This window comes from Microtus ochrogaster, chromosome 15, assembly GCF_000317375.1.
Source record: "Microtus ochrogaster isolate Prairie Vole_2 chromosome 15, MicOch1.0, whole genome shotgun sequence".
NCBI lineage: Eukaryota > Metazoa > Chordata > Mammalia > Rodentia > Cricetidae > Microtus > Microtus ochrogaster.
In genome coordinates this window covers 36,358,006-36,379,052 of record NC_022017.1, presented here as the reverse complement: position 1 = coordinate 36,379,052, position 21,047 = coordinate 36,358,006, and the positions used below count along the sequence as shown (strand labels likewise).

At 47.9% G+C, this 21,047-nt stretch overlaps 1 protein-coding gene across 2 annotated transcripts in view; it reads left to right on the top strand.

Annotated features, from left to right (window-relative positions):
- Window positions 1-1,398: 1,398 nt before the first annotated feature.
- The window catches only part of Tg (thyroglobulin), a 171,522-nt gene continuing 151,873 nt past the window's right edge, over window positions 1,399-21,047 (top strand). For both annotated transcript variants that reach the window (XM_005354537.2, XM_005354538.1), the window contains exons 1-11: window positions 1,399-1,465; window positions 2,812-2,920; window positions 3,905-4,002; window positions 4,901-5,104; window positions 5,399-5,558; window positions 10,962-11,068; window positions 11,733-11,876; window positions 12,038-12,223; window positions 15,658-16,755; window positions 17,429-18,016; window positions 18,994-19,233. In XM_005354537.2, coding sequence (XP_005354594.1) covers window positions 1,399-1,465; window positions 2,812-2,920; window positions 3,905-4,002; window positions 4,901-5,104; window positions 5,399-5,558; window positions 10,962-11,068; window positions 11,733-11,876; window positions 12,038-12,223; window positions 15,658-16,755; window positions 17,429-18,016; window positions 18,994-19,233 — 3,001 coding nt within the window. The remainder of the gene's footprint in view (window positions 1,466-2,811; window positions 2,921-3,904; window positions 4,003-4,900; window positions 5,105-5,398; window positions 5,559-10,961; window positions 11,069-11,732; window positions 11,877-12,037; window positions 12,224-15,657; window positions 16,756-17,428; window positions 18,017-18,993; window positions 19,234-21,047) is intronic.

Sequence of the window (21,047 nt, the reverse complement as noted above, 5' to 3'; positions counted from 1 at the left end):
AAACCACAGAGAGGAGCCTCAGAAACTAACCATGGCACCTTCCTCTCAGTCTTCCAGCCCCCAGAAGTCCGAAAAGAGGCATGCCCACTGTGTAGGCTTCCATGATTCTCTGTGATGGCAGCCCGAGACAGCTAACACAGCCACCATCTGTATGTACTTACTTCTAAGACTAAGCCATAACTAACCTGCCTGGTCTCTGCAGCCTCCCTCCTTGCCTTACATTTGGTACAGAGAGTTTGCCCTTGGTTTCTGCCCAGTGGAAGCATGTCCTCTTGCCCCCAGCTCTCCTTTCTGTTGCTACAGACACTGTTCTTCAGATTCTGACAAGCTCCTCCTCCTCCAGCCCTCTGGTAAGAGGTCATTCACTGCCCTCTGCCATCTGCCTTGTTGGGCTGTCCTGTGTGTTTGGCCATTACACAATAGCATAATGATGTCTGGCACAGTGATGCCCTTCGCACATTGAGAAAATAATGACAACAATGTTAATAGCATGGATGAGCCATACTCCTCAATTCTTTATTTGTTCTTTTAAAGAGACCCTGCAGACAAGTAGGTATGCATGGCCACCATCTGCTCAACTTTGTTTCTAAGAAGGAGCTTGAGGCTCAGGAATAAGGCTTGTTTTCATAGGCTATGCAGGGGCAGCTGGGGAAGGGGCAAGTTAATACTGAGAGAAACTGCAAGGACACGTGGGCCTTATGTGTGGAAGAGTCCCATTTCTGCCTCTGCTGCCTTGGCTGGTTTAGACCCAGACAAGTTACGGAAGGACTAAAGAGAGGTGCATGCATAGGCATGTGTGCTCATGCTTGTGAGAGTATGTGATACAGCCTTGGCTTCCTTCAGTACAGCTCTCGCATTCAACATTAAGGAGGGCAGAATTTTCCTGTTTTCTGCCAATGGCTTCGTTTTCTAAAATTGTTTCTATGAATGTTTGGCTCTAAAGCAATACTGGAGGATGGAAGAAAGGATAGAAGGAAGGAAGGAAAGAGGGAAGGAAGGAAGGAATAGAGAGAGGGAGGAAGGAGGGAGGGAGGGAATGAGGGAGTCAGGAGGAGGAGGAGATATTTTAGCCTTCTCAGTGGTACAATCCAACCCTGTCACCCCCAAGGGTACAGAACTTGGCATTGGCCCACAAAGAGTGATTTTAGTGTCACCCTCCCATTTCTTGTCCCCCAAACCTGGAGTGGTCACCCTACTGACTACTTGAGTATCCTTAGGGGAAGCAGACTCAGGTAGAGGGAGTTCCCGTGACTGGCAGAGAAAACAAGGTGTGTGCTGCCCAGTCAAGTGTCCTTGAACTTAAGAGCAGTGCTTGCCTCTGTGCTATAAAGTTTCCCCGATGAGGGCACTGAGGCAGGACATTGCTCCTAGCCCTTTGCCCCAAGAGTGGGCAGAAAGATGGCCCTGGTCCTGTGGGTCTTTGCTTTGCTGAGTTCAGTCTGCCTAGTAGAAGCCAACATCTTTGGTAAGTTCTAAGGACAAAGCCATGGGTTTGAGAGTGAGTTTTGAGGCATGGGGCTCAGCCAGGCTCTGGGAGGGCCCCTGGGCACATCTGGTCTCACAGATGCAGAGGCTAGATATTTGCTCTTTTCTGTCTAGATGAAAAGAGGTTCAGAAAGGTGAGCTGTATGGTATTCGATCCCAGAGTTAGAAACTGGTAGAGTAGTGATAAAAAAAAAATGATGCTATCATAGCTTCCCTCATCTCACACTTATCTCATTTTTTGGCATTTGCAAATGCTTTAATATTTATTTGGACACTCCAAAGAATATTCCAGCCATACCAACATTTGAGAAGATTATGTCAGGCAACAAACTTGGTAGATCACCCTGTGGCTTAAGATAGACCTGAGTTCTGTACTGGGCTCAGACACTTATCTGTTAAACTGTGCACAGACTGCCTAGTTTCCATTTCTATGGTAAAAGTCAGACAGAGGAAGGCCAAGAAGATAATTCAGCAGGTCATCTCCTTGGTGTGTGTTTATGAGCTCCTTAGTGTGGATCCCTAGACTCCACACAGAAGCCAGGTCCTGAAATGCATAACTGAAACCCCAGGCCTAGAAGAGGCAGAGACAAGCGGATCCCAGGAGCTCCCTAGCCAGTCCGTTTAGCCGATCAGTGGGCTCTAGGTGCAGTGAGAGAGCCTGCTGTAAAACACAGAGAAGTTATAAGGAAGACACTCAATGGGACTTCTGACCTCCACGCAAATCACACAAATGCACACATACAAATGTGTACATCATTCAGATCCAGACAGACAGACAGACAGACAGACAGACACACACACACACACACACACACACACACACACACACACACGGGATGTGGAGGCGATGCGAAGAACATGCACGGACCTCCTGAGATGGGCTGTGATTCCTGAGTGAGATCAGAACATCGTGTGGGTCCTTAGTGAAGAATAAGAGATGTGCGCAGTGTAAGCCCGGAAGGTGCTACCCTCAAGCATGACTGGGTGAGGGCTAAACCAACTTCCTTATGGTGTTGTATCCTAAGCCGCATAAGGGGCTTAGACACATAAGGACCCTCAAAGTCAATTCAGGAATCGCTTTGGAAAGGTATACTCTCACTGATGCCTGCAGCTTGATGCCCCTGGTAGAGTGGAGACATTCTCATCATCTCCCAGGAGAGCACCCCTGATTTAATGAACTAATCTTAAAACGGGGATGGCATTATGGCAGCCAACATTCAGTTAGAGCAGGAAAGTAAAGGCCATGGCTCTGTATCTGAAGGACTGTCTGTGTGATGCCTGGGGCCAGGCCTGCCCACCTCTCATGTGTCCCTTCCCTTCACACAGAGTACCAGGTGGATTCACAGCCACTCCGGCCCTGTGAGCAGCAGAGGGAACAGGCCTTCCTGAAGCAGGCCGAATATGTTCCACAGTGCTCCGAAGATGGAAGCTTCCAGTAAGACTGGCTTTAGTAGGAACTACAGAAACCTCAGATGTTCTAAAGAACCCTCCCAGCTTGTCCCTGTGATTCCCAACTGTGTCCACCCAGTTCCTCAGAGATCCCGGGCTATTCTGTCATTTGGAGGGGTTCTTTCTCTGTGCTCATGTACAGATAGTCTGCAGGAGAGATCCCTGACAGACCCTCAATTCCTGCTGAATTTATCTTTACAGTTTTACAGCATAATGTGTAAGGCCTCTTAGCAAAGCTCAAACAGAGGTAAGAGTATTCCTAGGCTCCTAACCCCTAGTTCCCTGATGGGCAAAGCAGGAACTGCCTGTTAACTTGGCCTTTCCTGTTTTCATAGCTCGCCCCAGGGAGCTCTGCTTTAGAAGGGGCTTTTGCAGGTGCCCTGACATATCCTGGGTCCTGGGATTGTCTCCCTCCATATAGAGTCAGGTTATGGTTTAAATTCCTCTCCCCTATGGAACAAGAATCCTTCTTCCCCCCTGCTGCACAGTCAGTCACATGAAGAGGCCTCATCTCTAGCTGTGAAATTCCACCTCTGCTTCTTTACTCAAGCTTCCTCGCCCTGTCTACCCCTCTCCACCCAAGTCATAGGTAAAAACTGCAGGCTATCTCTCCAGGACCTCTGGGAATTTCAGGGTTGTGAGGGAGGAGTTAAGGGGTGTGCCTCTCTCTTTGCCAGCCTTGTGTATATTTCTCTCCAAGTGTTTCTTCTTGTTGTCACTGGAGTTTAAGGCCCACTTTGTCCCCAGGAAGATCTCCGTATACGCTTCTCTCCGCCCAGCCACCTGCTACCCCAGGCCACCCTGAAGCTCTCAGTGTAGCCCCCCTTGTCCTAGGGACTCACTCCGTGGCCTTGTCTGATCACAACTTTGGCTCCTCCATGTGTCTTGCTAGCCCCTGGTCTCCCTGAGCTGGAGCCAGACTGTGGCTTCAGAAGTCCATGTGGGTGTCACATCGTATGTCTCTCTTCAGGACAGTCCAGTGCCAAAATGATGGCCAATCCTGTTGGTGTGTGGATGTTGATGGCAGGGAGGTACCTGGCAGCAGACAGCTGGGGAGGCCGACAGCTTGTAAGTAACAAAGGGGTACCTCGTGGTAAGAGACCCTTACACAGTGATACCTCACATCTAAGGACAAGAACTGGGCTTAGGTGAATGAACTGGGCAAGTTTCCCTAAGGGCTGCTGGCTCCTCACCGTTGAATATGCAGAAGGTCCAGTTTCTCAAAGACCACTGTGAAAATCATGAGATGCTCAAGAAGGACTTCCCATGGGCCAGCCACTGTGCCCAGCACTGAGTCAATTATGGCCAGTAGACATCGAAGGGTTCTGAAGCCAGGTCAGAGCTCGGCAATATTTGGTCCAATGGTGAAAGCAGGGCTTAAAAGGGAAAGCCTTTTTCAGTGGGTAGATGATAGCTCTATCTGGGTCTTTGGTTTGATGGGGCCAGCATGGCTGGCTTGGGAACCTTGATGGCCGTTTCATACTCTCTGGCATCATCACTTTAGACAAAGCCACTCATCCTCTCTGATGGACACATACCCATCCCCAATCCACAAAGTGAAGGAGGAACCTCCTTTCCTCATGTGTGGATTTGCAACGTGATGAGCCCTGTGTATGGTAGCTATCCCATAGGAGCAAATACGAAAGGACATTTCCTCCCAGATTCAAGGCGAGGCAGCTGTCTGCTTGCTTGTAGAGACGGAGAGAAATGCAGGCTAAAGAAGCAGCTTCCCAGGCAACACAGGCAGCCCGCACAGAGATTCGAATTCACATGCTCTGTCCACCCTCCCAGAAACTCCTCTCCAGTGCCAAGGTGCTAGCGAGAGCCATCCCATTCTATCTCAGTTCCCCAAATGACAGAGCCTTCTGAATGTCTGGCTGAGTCCCTCAGGGAGGCAGGGTCCTCCTGGGCTCGATCCTGTGTGCTCCCCAAAGCTCTCCTCTGATGTTTGTCTTTGTGTCCTCAGGTCTGTCCTTCTGCCAGCTACACCGGCAGCAGGTCCTGCTGAGCAGCTACATCAACAGCACAAGTGCCCTGTACCTCCCTCAGTGCCAGGATGCGGGGGACTACGCGCCGGTGCAGTGTGACCTGTGGCAGGTGCAGTGCTGGTGTGTAGACACGGAGGGTATGGAGGTGTACGGCACCCGGCAGCCGGGGAGACCAACGCGGTGTAAGTGTCATTGTCATCATGGGCACCAGGACCCCACAAATCACATGCCTGACAACACATGTCTGTCTATCCCTCGAGGGAGAGGAAAAGTGTTACGCAGGTAGCTGTATGACTGTAGACAGCTACAAGCCCAAGCAGGGTTTTAGCAAACGCTTGTGAGCCTTTGGTAGACTAGTTCAGGCACTGGTGGGTTACCAGGGCTCACATGGGTAGCATAAGTACCCACCTTGACTGCAGACACAAACGCGCCTACCCATCCATAAGAACTAAACAGCTTCGCATGGAAATGTTTAGGTCCAAGGAGCTGTGAGATACGCAACCGTCGTCTCCTGCATGGGGTAGGAGACAAGTCGCCCCCGCAGTGCTCTGCAGATGGGGAGTTCATGCCTGTCCAGTGCAAGTTTGTCAACACCACAGATATGATGATCTTCGATCTGATCCACAGCTACAACAGGTAAGGGGGGTCCATTGTCCCCTTGTTGGGGGAAACCCTTAGGGAACCCTTGGCTCTTCAAGTTCATGTATGTATCAGGATGTGGGAGTGTTGTGTGTTTCGTGCAGCCTAGTGGAGAATTAAGAGATGTCTCACCCTCATTTGTCATGGACAGGCAAGTTCATCCTGTCCCTAGCCCCATTAACAAAGCCAGCTGGGAGTAGTTACTGTAATTACAATTGCATTATCTTAGCCACTGCTCCATTACTGTGAAGAGACACCATGACCGTGGCAACTCATTTAAAACAAAGCATTTAACTGAGGACTTGCTTACAGTTTCAGAGGTTTGGTCCACTGTCATCACAGTGATTAGAATAGAGGCATGCAGGCAGATGCTGGAGCAGTAGCTGAGAGCTGCGTCCTGATGTGTAGGCAGAGAGAACAAGAGAGATTGAGATAGATAGATAGATAGATAGATAGATAGATAGATAGATAGATAGATAGATAGATAGATAGATAGATAGAGTCTCTGGGCTTAGTATAGACCTTTGAACCCTCAAAGCCCACCACCAGTGACACACTTCCTCAAACATTGCCACACCTCCTAATCCTTTCAACAATGCCACTTGCTGTGATCAAATCTGTTAGCCTATGGGGGCCATTTCTTATTCAAACAACCACATACTTGTGCTCTCTGCCCCACTAGCCCATCATACAAATGAAAACACCAGCTCTGTGAAGACCTCCACATCAGGGTGTTTGTCCCATTGTTCTCCATCCTAACAGAGAACTGGGGGGAGGGGGGGAAGGGGGGTTGACGGCTCATCAGACAGGGAGAGTGGCTGACTAAAGGTAATATACCACAAACATCTGTACAGCTGCTTAGAAGAAGGCATCAGAGCTGGAGACGCTGACCTGAGCAGGGTTCTGAAGCATGTTAGGCTAGTACAATTCAAGATGGGTAGTGTAAGTGCAGGATTTATATGATCCTGTGATCAAAAGACTATGCCAGGTCTGGATAGAACCAGGAGCAGAGGGTAATCTTAAGGACCACATCGTTGTTGAAGGCCTTTTGAAGATGAGGACAGCAGTAGAAGGGTGGTCAGAAAGGTGATCCCTCATCAAAGGGAAAAAGAGCCCATTAAAAAGCATGGATACAATACACACATACATTTGTGTAAGTTCTGCATATGTGTGCACTTGTAAAGGACTTTTGTTTTTAAAAATAATAAATATAAAGTGAGAAGTACCATATACACTCTGACCCAAATATCCAGGCAGCATCTGGCTACTCTAGATCACCCAATGATTGTGTAGGGCTGTGTAGGCTTCAGATGCAATCAGGCCTTTCTGAATGCAGAGAAAGAAAGCAGCAGCTCGTGGGAACGCGACTGTGGATTCTGGGAGAGAACCTGAGCCTCCACGTGGCTGCCTTCCAGAAGGACCAGTTTCCATGTGAGAGAGAACGTTCCCACGTGTTGTGCCAGACGGGTCACAGTCCAAGCCCCAAGTGCAGGTCCCATGGACAAACTTGATCTGAGTTGCATGACTCTCGAGAAACTTGGAATTTTCATTAGATCACATCCTCCAAGGTTTCCACAAAATTCAGAATCAGCAATTTCATACACTCAACTTGCAACACCACACTCATAGGATGGTTTTAGGAGGTTGTTGTGCATTTGTTTATGTGGTCAAGAAACTAGCCTTGAATTGTAAGTGTTGTACCAAACCTTCTGTGTGCTGGGTCCTTCAGAGCTTGGCCACCTCACTCATGGCAGCTCTGTCTGCTTCCTGTACTATCCACCCCGGCCCTGTAGCCTTTGTCTCTGCCACCTGCAATCTTCGTCTGCATTACTTTGCAAGGTGACCTGGTCATTTACCTTCCCAGAGCCTCCTCTGTGTTCTCAGCCCGGAAATGCGAGCCTGGGCTCTGCTCTGAGAATGCGCATTAGCCCAACTTGCTCATCTTCAGGGGATTCTTGTTTACCACCCAGTTTCAGAAAATGGAGCTCAGGTTCTTACCCTAGCCGCTAATGATTTGCTTAACTGGGAGCAGAGAACCATTAGGCAGCCCAGCTCTCCGAATGCTCATCTAGTCTGCACAAGCATCATCGGTTCATGCCCAACTGAATGCTAATAGCATCCAAAGGAATTTTCTAGATTTCAGCTTTAACGCAGACATAACTAGAGAGTGTGGTCTCCGGCATATAGCCAAGAAACCTGGAAGGCATCACTAAAAACCATAGTAAGCTTTAAAGATGTACAGAAACTAGTTCACTTGTCTGTATTTACGCGACTTGTTTCTCTTCCCCCACAGCAGATGGCAGAGTGTCTTGCCTACAATAGGTCTACAGTCCCAATTTAGACAGTAGGCAGATGGATCAAAGACATTAGCAGGGACAGTTTGAGACTGGGTCTCAGTTCACAGCTACTGCCACAAGAGGGCAGTATAGTTATACAGAAAAGTTGAGAATCAAGTATTCATTGTTAACGCAAACAAAACCATTCAATTCTGAAATGGGATTCTTTTCACTTTTTTTGTGAGTAAGTATATCTTTGAGAAAATTCTGGCCTGGCAAGGTCATGGGAATAGTTGATTAATGAAAGCCCAGGGGTAATCAAGAATCTTCTGTTACTTCGTAAATCTGGCTGCCCCAGACCCAGTGACTCCTTTGGGCCAATGGAAGGAACTGTGGAATCCACATGGAATAGGCTCAGCTGGGGTTGACAGATATAATACTGGACAACCAGTTGTAGTTGGGTTTCAGATAAGCAATGGTCAATTTTGTTTTACTGTGTGTCCTTGATATTGCCTTAAGCAGCAGGGTCAGAGAGTGAAGTGAGGATTCGAGTTTAAAGGGCATGATGTAAAGATTCCAGACTTTAAAAAACCTGGAGCAGAATGGGTACTGGGGGTCCATCCCAAGTTCCAGGTTCGGTTCAGAGAAAGAGGAAGGTTGTTCCATCTAGAAGAGGAGATGGGAGGGGGGGCATGCTAGGGAGATGGAGCTGTATGAGACATATTTACCTCACAGAACTTTGGAATGTGGGGAAGAAACATCTGGAGGAAAGGGAGAGGAACGAGAGATGACTCCATTCTGAGCAGATGGCTGAAGATGTGTTTGGGTAGGGAAAAGCCACAATCTGGCCTTGTGAAAGTCAATCTGAGGAGATGTCCTTGCAGAAGTGGTATAAACAATTGACTTGATGCCAGGGGATTTAGAATCCTGAGACCTGGGGGCAGCTTGTTTTCTAAAGCCCCGTGAGGTCTTAATGATCTGTGCTAGGACTTGGGCTTGAACTTGGCTATCGTAGGTCCGTTTTTCCCCTGGGGAAGAGCTATTTCTTGTTGTAGTAATTGGGCCAGAAACTTAGGAGCCACGTCCGCGACTGGAAGTAGCTCTGCCGGTTCTTCTTGCTGCTCCATCGTCTTTATGACCACAGCTCAGTCACAGCTGCAGGACTCGGTCTTGCTCCAAACTGCAGGGGAAGCCCTGCAGAGCTTGAAGCATGGCTGGCCCCATTGTCAAGGTTTTAGTGGTTTGTGTTAAAATTCTTTTATCATCGCTTATTATTAATTACAGTACTTACCCTGGCTGCTCAGCAGGAAGCCTCGCCTCAAGTGTCCTAGCACATTGTCCTGTGGAAAGAGTCATGAGCACCTTAACATACCCTAAAGCATTATTGTAGGTGGAAGATGGAAGGCTAGGAGGAACTCCTCACAGACAGATCAAGTGCCACCTTCAAGGCCACCTGTGGTGCTCAATTTGACTTGGGTTCCTTGCTAAGCTGTGCATGACCCTCTCCTAAGGACTACCTGCTCCAGTGCAGAAGAGAGTCAGTGCATTGTTAATTTATTAGCCTATTAGTTGCAGGTTAGGTTTCTGGAGGCCTGCCCAAGGGAATGTTTAGGGAACCTGAGGGTGCGGAGAGAGTGTTGCAAGGGAGCCAGAGGAATGGCGACCAGTCACCCACATTCCACGGGGCTTCCTTTGTTATCCCTTTAAGTCTGGGTTGGCCCAGTCTGAGCATAAACTCAGAGATGCTGTCATTTGTCTTTTGCAGCTCAACAAATAGAAGTAACTATTTTACTATCATTGCCTCTTTTACAACCAAATTGTACCAGTTTCCAGTGAATGGACTTTTAAAAATTCTGTCTCCTCTCTCTGTAGAAACAAGACAAAGAGAGATTTTCATTTCTACTTTTGCACCCCACTTATGAGAGCATCGTTTTCCACATAACCCACAAACCCACAATAATAGACAAGGGGTATGATCACCAATATGTGATTCGATAGCACTTTTGTGTGTTTGTAAAGCAAACTTAGCCTGTGGACTCGAGAGTTACCTCAGCTAAGGAGCCAGCTGGTAGAATGCTCAGAATGTCCACTCGAGTTACTAATGCTTGTGTCTCATGCTTCCCCTATATTGCCTTTCAGAGTTGGCTTTCTGTGGTAACGAACTTATTATGTATCATTGTTGTCTTACACCTGTCCCTTTTGGGTGACGTTCCCTTTTTGCTAGTGTATAAGTATCACCCTCATCTGCAGTATTTTATCCAGTTTGGGGGTTTCTATAATTCACTTCATTTCTCCACCCTTTGACATGCAGGTAGCTTTTAGTATTTTGCTAGAGGGTGCTATGTAGTAATAGACCTGTTTTATTTTTACAAAGAATGATTTACTAGGCTATATTTTCAGACATAGGTAGAAACACTCACTTGAATGTAACATACTCGTTATATAGGACACACACACACAAAGTCCTGCTATTGTGTAAAGAAAAATTCTTTTCTGACTCTGTCATTGCCTAGGGGAGGGACTTCTCAGTCTCCCCGCATGCAAAGATGGGGACCCAGCACATGGGCTCTGTGGAGCATTTACCAGCTAGGGCCTGGTTAAGACAAGCATTTCTTCAGCTGACAGAAGGAAATAGTGAAGTCATTTAGATTTTGTGGAGTTTAATGATAGTACAGAAACATAACCTGCTTATAGATCTCCTGTAATAGAATCCAGATTCTTCTCTGCAAGCTCTTGGAAATTGTAAAAAGTCCTGGAAGCAGTTGCTTTCAGAAAACAAGACCATCTGCAGCCTGTCATATACCTGTGATGGGAACCCAGCCTTTGGACTTGGCAGTTATTCTCCTGGGGAAGCTGATGTAGTGCTTGCTCGTGACTGACTTGTCTTCTTTCTGGCCCTCCAAGACGTGTGTGAACACAAATTGGCTAAACGCCACCCTTAAGGAAAAGAGTTCATTGGTAGGTGATAGCGAAGCATAGTCTAACCTTGCTCTGGCTAACTTAAGCCACTTTAGGAAAGAGCCACAGACACAGTCTCCTCGCAGAGGACTCCGCCACATTGATTTGGACTGAGGATGACTTTGTCTTTTATGAAACAGTGACCATACCTCTTCCTGTCTGTCAGGTTTCCAGATGCGTTTGTGACATTCAGTTCCTTCCGGAGCAGGTTCCCTGAAGTGTCTGGGTACTGTTACTGTTCCGACAGCCAGGGGCGGGAGCTGGCCGAGACAGGTAACCAGTTACACTTCTGGCAATGGGAAGGGATCAATTGTAATTCTTGGACTCTAGTGCACAAGGCAGAAATAGCACTGTCTTTCCGCATCCTTGGAAGGTTGCTATGGGTACGGAAGAGGACATGGCCTTAGCCAGCTTTCATCTGTGGTACTCTGCCGAAGCTTCTGCCTGCTCATATGGGTGTCACTGCGGGCTGAAAGAGGTGCCCACCTCGCTGTGTGGCAAGTGGAGGACAGGGCAGGTTATCAGCCTCATTCCCTCTGCACTGTCCTCTGCACTGTCAAACACCTGCACAGCTGCACACAGCAGTCCTGACTTTGTGAACTCTTAGAGTATTATTCCAGGTATGTCCAACCTACGGCCCAGGGGCTGCATCAGGCTTGTTTGGGCAAGGATAACTACAGATGTGGCCCTATGGAAATCACAAACATACTCAAAATGCTGCCGCTATTTTCATTGTTATTTCGCCACTCTGGGGTCTGGTTTTGGAGGGTGCACTTTGTAGGTAATGAGAACTTACAGTCTAAAGGATGGACATGCCCGGACCCACTGCATAGCGCTGCTGGTGTAGACTCTGACCGTTTGACATTGGTCAGCTCAGTCAGATTCGAGCTTGCTTTCCCAAGGACCCATCCCTGAAATGCTGTCTGAATTTGCTCAGGTTTGGAGCTGTTACTGGATGAAATTTACGACACCATTTTTGCTGGCCTAGACCGAGCTTCCACTTTCACTCAGAGCACCATGTACCGGATATTGCAGAGACGCTTTCTGGCCATTCAATTACTCATCTCTGGCAGATTTCGATGTAAGTAACTAGCTAGTACCAGCCATGCACCTCTGCTGGGGAACCACTGGGCCTTGGGTCCCTTCCATCTAAACCAAAGTTTAGAGATAGAACTTGAGGGCAGCAAACATCCATGCTGGCTCAGACCTTACTCATACATGTTGTCGTGTGGTCTCTTCTAGGCCCCAGCAAGTGTGAAGTAGAGCGGTTTGCTGCCACCAGCTTTGGCCAACCATACATCCCGAGATGCCAGAGAAACGGGGGCTACCAAGCAGTACAGTGCCAGACAGGAGGGCTGTGTTGGTGTGTGGATGCCCAGGGGAGAGAGATCCCTGGCACTCAGCAGCAAGGGCGGCCACCATCTTGTGGTAAGTTTCCTCTCAGGGTGAACATTCTGCCCTGCTCGGAGCCGGTTACCATCACTGTTCCTTTGCACCGGTCTCTCAGGAGCTCACTAACCAACTGCTAACTCAATGTCCCCCAGAGATGTGTCAAACTGTATGTAACTGAAGTCAGTCTGCTGCTATTAACTTACAGTGGTTTTTTTGTCTTGTGTCAGACACAGTTACGTGTCATAGGACCTAACACACCAGGAGACTCATAGGTAACCAAAAAAGAAAAGAGAACTGTGTGTTCATGTGCCATGGGAGGAGTGTATACAGGCAGCTGACAGAGCACCAAGGGGCAGTATAATTCTGATTCAAGGCACTGAGGAAGGCTTCATGGACGAGGGACAGTCACTCATAGTGTCCATAGCGAAGGCACTTTCTATATGTTCTCAATCTACAAGGATTGCAGAGAGACACTGTTGGAGTATGGAGAACACTTTGTGACTCCAGGAAAGGCAGGAGGGAACGAGACTCTGCAGCCCTTCACCTAACCAAGGCTTGGGCTTCACGCTGGAGGGAAGGGAGATCGGTGTGAGCTCATCTTGGGAAGGTCTGGTGGGCTGTGTGTGTGTGATATATGCCCCTAAGCATTGTTAGGGGAGCCAAGAGTTAAGAGCGCTGCTTGCTCTTCCAAAGGTCCTGAGTTCAACTCCCAGCACCTCCATGGTGGTTCCCAGCCATCTGTAATGAGATCTGGTGGCCTCTTGAGGAAGAGACCTAGTCAGTCATCCTCATCAACTTAGACCATGGAACCCAGTATGGACAAATTTAACAGAACTGCCATATATAGGCTGCTCATGCATGCTTCAGCATTGCCAGGGCGTAAATTTCGTTTCCCTTTCAATTTCAGTGTTAGGGGAGCAGATGGAAGAAGCCCTGGACCCAAGATAAGGCAGACAATTAGAAAGTCACCTCAATGTCCGTAGGAAAGATAGAGGTGAGGTCAGGACTTCTTAAGGCTCTTGTCACAAAGTAACACAAACTGTAAGTCCCTCACAACAATCACAGCTCACTCAGTAGCTTTCAAAGTTTGAAATGTAGGTGGTACCAGAGTCTATTCTTCTACAGGCTCCATTAGAAACCTCTCTTGACTCCCAGCTCTGGCAGAGGCCACCCTCATCTCAGGCAAAGACACTTGAAGTGACATTTCTGCTAAAGTAGCACATTCTGTGGTTCTGAGAGGAAAGATGCATCTTGAAGGGATGTTATTCTACCCAGTGTGCCAAGGGAGAAGGCAGGCAGGTGCAAACCTTAGTATTGTTGTGGGCATCTCAGTAAGGCCCCAAGGATGGGCACGGTGTGACTACTGCGGAGGGGAGAAATCCAGGATCACAAGGCCTTCCAAGGGGGGTTAAGCCGTGAAACAGGGAAGAAAGAACTCAAGACTCATGGCTTCTACTTAGATATTAATGTTAATTCAATAAGTCCCATCAAGTCTTTCAAGTTCTTCCTTTGACACTTTAGACATTCTTTGTATTGTTTGGTGAGTGTACAGATGTCATAAAACAAATGTTTAGGCCAGGTGGTGGTGACACACACCTTTTATCTCAGCACTCGGGAAGTAGAGGAGAGGCAGGCAGAACTCTGTGAGTTCGAAGCCAGCCCGGTCTACAGAGCAAGTTCCAGGACAGGCCTTAAAGCTGCACAGAGAAACCCTGCCTTGAAAAACAAAAACAACAACAAAAGAGAAATGTTTAAAGCCTCGCCTTGGAATTATTTATTACCATCACCCAGTTGCATGAAAACCTAGAAAATATTGGGCCCTGCAGTCATCGGGTGAAAATGAAGAAACATAGCTTTCCAAGTTAAAGCAGGAACTCTGTTGAATGCATCGGTGGGTCTTGGACTTTCACTCTTTCTCACTGTCTTTAGTAGCAGTACTTAACACATGTATGGAGGGGTTGAGCTCTCAGTGTAGAAGGAGAAGTGAAGCCAGGCACACACTTCCTCCAAATCTCCTGTGACGTCAGTTACAGGACACCGAGGCCTCACCGAGGGATCTGCTCAGTTTTGTAGGTTGCCGGCATGCAGGCATGCATATATACACATGTGTGCCTGTGCGCGCGCGCACACACACACACACACACACACACACACACCCCTACATGAGCTACGTGTTCCAGTTCTTTTTTTGTTGCCTGGTGACGATGGGAAATTGGCCGCCTTCCTTCTTGGCATCTGAGTCAATCACAAGGAAAGAATTACTTCTGCAAGTTGAGAGTGGGGTGGTGGTTTAGAAGGTTCCCTGAGATGTGTGGATTTATGGAGGAGAATGGAGCTTGCTTACGTGCCCCTATGTGAGCAGAGCCAGATGCCATCTGAGTTCTGTTTGTCCCTCCCATGGGCACTTTAGCAGACTGTCTTGGCTATGCATGGGATTGACTGAGTCAATCACCTTCTTTACTAGTAATTTCACAGGAAGATCCAAAAGCCCAAGGGCTATGTGCATTAAGTGTGCTTGTTCAGTTAGCATTTCAGTACTACAATATAGAAAATAAGACGATAATGAAATATGCTGTGTTTTTAATATTACATATCACAGTACAACAAGGTACTTCTACGAAGCACTGCTGGCATTGCTGGTAGAGGTCTCATTCTGAAAGAGACTATAAACTGGAGAAGGCCACACCCAGGAGGAAAGAGCATATGGTGAGGCATTAAAAGTCCATTGAGAATTCCAGCGAGAGAAAGCTAGGAAGCAGCAGCTTAGCAGCACAAATAGGACTTTGTTAGCAAGCGGGGCTCCTAAGGCTGCCAGAATCAATAGCTATGAAGTGGGTGCCTTGAGCCGCGGAAATCTGTCCCCTCACAGTTTTCATGCTGGAACTCAGAAGCCAAGGTGTGGGCAGGGCTATCCATATCCCTTTAGAATCAGATAATTGGTGATTTCTGGTGTTCCTTGGCTTCACGACTGCATCTCTCACTCCAGTCTGTGGGTCTTGACCCTCACATGGCCTCTTTCCCATGTCTCTTCTTATAGGCACAACAGCCATTGGATTCCTAGCCCACCCGAGTCTAGATGACTTAATTACAGCTACCAAAAGTGCTTTTAATTCACAGTCAGGGACCCCCATATAGACAAAAAATGTTTTCAGGGGACATTATTCAGACCAATGCAAGTGTGGCCAAGTTTTCAGAAAATGGCTGGCATCTCATAGATTTGCTGTAGAAAACCATCTGTCTGGTGAGAGGTGTCTGAGTGGTTATGAAGACAGGAATAGTCATGCTCAAAATTAGCCCTATGGAGACCCCTCGAGGGAGAAGGGAAGACATAAGTGGATACAGAAAAGAAAATGGTCTGCAAGGCAGTATGAGCTTTTGGTATCTCACCAGCAGAGGCATGGGGGCACGATGGAGGGAGGGTTCTTGGGACCACTTGCTCTGATAACTATGTTCTTCATTGTTTCACTTAGCTGAAGATCAGTCATGTGCCTCAGAGAGGCAGCAAGCCTTGTCTAGGCTCTACTTTGGAACCCCAGACTACATCAGCCAGCAGGACCTGTTGTCTTCTGAGGACAGGCAGGTCCCTGACAGTGGTACCACATTGGCCGCATCCTGCCTGCCTGCAATCAAGGAACTCTTTGTTGACTCTGGGCTTCTCCACTCCATGGCTGTGGGGCAGTACCAACAGCTTTCTGCATCAGGAAGTCTACTTAGAGAAGCCATCAGAGCAATTTTCCCCTCCCAAGAGCTGGCTGGACTCGCCCTCCAGTTCACCACCAACCCTAAGCGGCTCCAGCAAAACCTCTTCGGAGGGACATTTTTGGTGAATGCTGCCCAGTTTAACTTGTCAGGAGCCCTTGGTACAAGAGGCACATTTAACTTCAGTCAGTTTTTCCAGCAGCTTGGTCTCCCAGGCTTCCAAGTTGGAGACAGAGCAACTGATCTAGCCAAACTACTCCCTGTGGGATTGGACTCTAATTCTAACCCAGACACTCTCCGTGTCTCTGACAAGACAGTTGCTATGAATAAACCAGTTGTGGGTACCTTTGGCTTCAAAGTCAACCTACAAGATAACCAAAATGCCTTAAAATTCCTTGCTTCTCTCCTGGAGCTTCCAGAATTCCTTATCTTCTTGCAACGTGCTGTTTCTGTACCTGAAGATGTAGCGAGGGACTTAGGAGATGTGATGGAAATGGCGTTCAGTGCTCAGACTTGCAGACGGACGCCTGGAAGGCTCTTTGTCCCATCATGCACTGCCAGAGGAAGCTATGAGGATATCCAGTGCTATGCTGGAGAATGCTGGTGTGTGGATTCCCGAGGCAAAGAACTTGATGGCTCAAGAGTCAGAGGTGGACGCCCGAGGTGCCCCACCGAGTGTGAGAAGCAGCGAGCTCAGCTGCAAAGCCTTGCAAACAGTCAGCCAGCTGGCTCCAGCTTCTTTGTCCCTTCATGTACGAGTGAGGGCTATTTCCTGCCTGTCCAGTGCTTCAACTCAGAATGTTACTGTGTCGATGCTGAAGGTCAGGCTATTCCTGGTACTCAAAGTACAATTGGTGAACCCAAGCAATGTAAGTCTGTTGGATATTTAATCAACAAATTCTTGAGTCTCTATTTAGACCAGAACCTAATACATTGTCAGAAACTGAGTTTGCTCATGACTAAGGAGTAATCTTCAGTCAATAGACTAATTAGACCTGGACAATATTAGTTATTCTAATGAGCTTGTAGAGATTTTTGCTTGTTATTAAGAAAGTGCACATCCATGAGCTGGGAAGATGGCTCAACCATAAAGTGCTTGCTGCACAGGCATATGGGTCTGAGTTTGCATCCACTTAAAATCATGCTGAGCAATGCACATTTGTATCCCCAGTGCTGTGGGCAGGGGGGAGGTGGGAGTAAGTGGACCTGGGACTGGAGCTCACTGGCCAGCCAGTTTATCTAAATCAGAAAGCTTCAGGTTCAGTGAGAGATCGTGTATACAAAAGTAAGACAGAGAGTGATTGGGGAAGACTCCTGACATCAGCCCTTTACCTATAATATTCACCGATGTGCTTAGACGCATACACACATAAGCACATAACCACCCACGCGACAGGACGTGTCATACACATTTCTGTAGCTCCTGTCAGATCAGTAGGTGGGCTAGCCACCAGGTTGGATGTCACTCATGAGCTTAGGACAATCTTGATCCCTCTGGTTTGTTCGATTTATTAAATATCCACCCATATCATTCTTCTCCAGGTCCCAGTGTCTGCCAGTTGCGAGCCGAACGAGCTTTCCTTGGAGCGGTGCAGGCCCTGCTCTCCAACTTCAGCATGCTGTCCTCCCCGTCCAGTGTTTACATCCCTCAGTGCAGTACCAGTGGTCAGTGGAGGCGTGCGCAGTGCGACGGACCCCCTGAGCAGATCTTTGAGTGGTATGAACGATGGGCCACACAGAACAGTGATGGTCAGGAAATGACCCTAGCCACAACGCTGATGAAGATCGTGAGCTCTACAGGAGCCGCTTCCAGAAACTTCAGTCTCTTTCTTCAAAGTCTCTATGAGGCTGGCCAGCAAAGCATCTTCCCCGTGCTGGCACAGTACCCTTCCCTTCAAGATGTCCCACAGTTAGTGCCGGAGGGAGTCCCGACTCAGCCCGGGGAGAATGTTCTCCTGCATCCATACGTCTTTTGGCAGATCTTAAATGGCCAGCTCAGCCACTACCCAGGGCCCTACACAGACTTCAGCATGCCTTTGGCACACCTCAACCTCAGAAGCTGCTGGTGTGTGGATGAGATTGGTCAGGAACTGGATGGGACTCGGAACGAGCCAGGCAAGAACCCAACATGTGAGTTAACGCATGTAGAGAGCCAATTTCATATTTTCTTTGAAAAGACTCTCTGGTGGGAAAGCCTCCGTAGGAGCGGGTCACTTCTGGGAACTGTGGCAGCACTTATATTTCCATTCACTCTCAAGTCTGTATATCTGTACACCCAAGCAGCCACATCTACCCACCTTCTGATAGCTGTCCTTCTAGGTGGTCCAGATAGATCAATGTTCATAGGATAAGATTCTCTAGCAATTCTGAACCAACAGTTCAGTGAGGAACTTGCTCAAGTTATATGATTTCTGCAGGCCTCGGTTTCTCGTCTACATTTATACAGGTTAATTGTCAATTTGGCACCACCTGGAATTATACTGGAAGAAAATATCAATTGAGGAAATGTGTAGTTCATATTGGCCAATGGATATGTCTTTGGGGGTATTTTCTTGCTTGTTAATTGATCTAGTAGGGCCTAGCCCACTATAGGCAATACTATTTCTTAGGTAGATGGTACTAAACTATATTAAAAAGCTAGCTAAGCATAGGTTACTTGCCAGGAACCAAGAAAAACTCTCCATGGCTCCTGTTGCACTTCTATGGCTTTGAAAGAAGTTCTTTGGTCAGAGGTAATGCTGCATGAAATATCAGGACTACCTTCGTGTTCCTGTTGAGTTTCTGTTTCAACTTTCCTCAGTGATGGTCTGTGGCGAGAATTGTGAGCCAAATAAATCCTTTCTTCTCTATATTGTTCTTTGGTGAGGACAGTAGAGCAACAGAAATGAAACTTGGATGCCTGGGAGCAAGCATCTTCTTAGATTAGTACCCAGATTCAATCAGATCCTGCGAATGTACTTAGCACAAGCCTGGCATGGTGTGAGCCATGTATCCCTAATCTCCTGCAGGTTCCTCCGTGAATGCTGAGCGAATGAGGCTGAGGAGACAAAGCAGAGGGAGCTGGGCTTGGTGACTAAATCTACCTGTGATTCTTTTCACTGCCCTAGGTCCTGGCCCCTGTGAGGAAATAAAACTTAGTGCCCTGAAGTTCATTAAGGAAACGGAAGAGATTGTCTCCGCCTCCAATGGTTCTTCATTCCCTGTGGGAGAGAGTTTTTTAGTAGCCAAAGGAATCCAGCTGACCAGTGAAGACCTTGGCCTTCCTCCTCTCTACCCATCCTGGGAGGCATTCTCTGAGAAGTTTCTCCGTGGGGGTGAATACGCCATTCGTTTAGCTGCTCAGTCCAGTGAGTGTTGGGTTGACAGTTCTCACTCCATTTCTTTGGGGGAAGCAAGAGCTTGCATGTGACTCTCCTGGACTTGACTTGGGCTGCCAAGTTCCTGGAAAGGCAGAGTGGTTCTGTGACCCTAGGCAAAGCTTTTCCTAAAGGATCCATGATCCTTCGGCAGAGTCCTTATAGAGCTTTCCATTGTGTACTTCAGATGCTACCTGCAGCCCTCATAAAACCACAGTTCTGTTGCTAAAAGGCTCTGTGTGCTCTCAACCCTTGGCCTGTCTTAAAGTTGCCTTTCATCTCCAAGGCTAATGGGAGGAGAAAGGACATGACCCTCTTTACCGAGGACCCATTGCTGAGAGCAGGTGCCAAAGGCTGTGCCATCTCTGAATATAACAAAGGAACACAGTCCTCTGACCTAACAACAGCCACACAGTGCTCAAGTTTAACCCATGACCAGGTGTTTGAATGACAAGTACATGATTGGGTCATTGTGTTAACTCTGTTAATATTTCAGAACAAAGATATAAAATTACCTGCGATTCTTTACACAAGGAAGCTGAGTCCTGATTTAGTCACTTGCCTGGGTTCGGCCATCTGGTAACTACAAAAGCTGGACCAGGAAGCCTAGCAGTCTAGCCCATGCCACTAGCGTCCTGTGCTCTGCCCAGCTGAACACGGAGCAGCTGGAGTCAGTGCTGAGACCTGGTCTAACTGAGAATCAGGGTCCTTCCTCTGCCTACAGCCTGCTCTGGTGAGAGGCTCTGACCTCACTGAGTTTCCACTGACACCACACCACCAGAACCTGAGCTCCATCTCTCCTTGAGCCTTGTCTGAGTTCCTCTCCTTTCTCAGTGGGGTTCTGGGCTGTCCATCTTCTGGACAACATTTTATGTGACATAAATCAGAGAGAATACCCTGCAACAAGCTGGAGTCTCCCTGTCTTCCTCTCATGACACCTGATGATGGGAGTGGTGTCTTTGTTCTAACCCTGGAGAAGGATCTCACAGATCAGTCTGTTTGCTGCCTCCTCCCCTCTCCCCACCAGACAACTGTTCAAAGCATCAAGCCTTGCTCACCTTCCTCTACACCAATGGCCCACTCATCACTCACCTTGCTGCTCTTTTTTCTCTGCCCAGAGTCCACCTTTCTCACTTCCTCAGAAACCTGTGGGCATGTGCTTTTCACAGGAAAGCAGTTATTTCAAATCCTGTGCCCGGATGGACTCCTATGCACTCTGTGGGGAGAGGTGGTTCTGGCAGCCCTGTAGCTTGGGTCACTTTGATCAGCACAGAAAACAGAGGAGCTGCCAATACCATAATGTGTCACTGTGTGGCAGGGTGACATTTGTAAAAAGGGTAGAGTCCAGACAGGGGAAAAGGATGGGAGAGAAACACAGTTCTGTAAAGGGTGGCAGGAACCTAGGGTGAAGATGTAGGAGATCCAGGTCAGGGGCCATGAGCTCCAGCCATTACACACTTCTCTTTGACTTTTTTTTCACGCACACATACATGGCAGTATTTACCTCAATCTCCCCCCTCGCTGTCCCTTCCCTTTCTTTCCTTCATTTGTTCCACGTTTGCTAGTCTTATATATGCTATGGCCTTATATATGTTAGGCAATTAGTCTTCCACTGAGCCACAACCCCAGTTCTTTTCTAAAATTAAAAAAAAAATTGAGACAGCATCTCCTTAAGTTTCCCAGGCCAGCCTTGACCCTGTAGCTCTGGCTGGTCTCCAACTTGAGATCCTCTTGCCTCTGCTTCCTGAGTAGCTAGGATTATATCATGCCTAGTTCAGTTGTCTCTTGGGTGTACATTCTGAGCC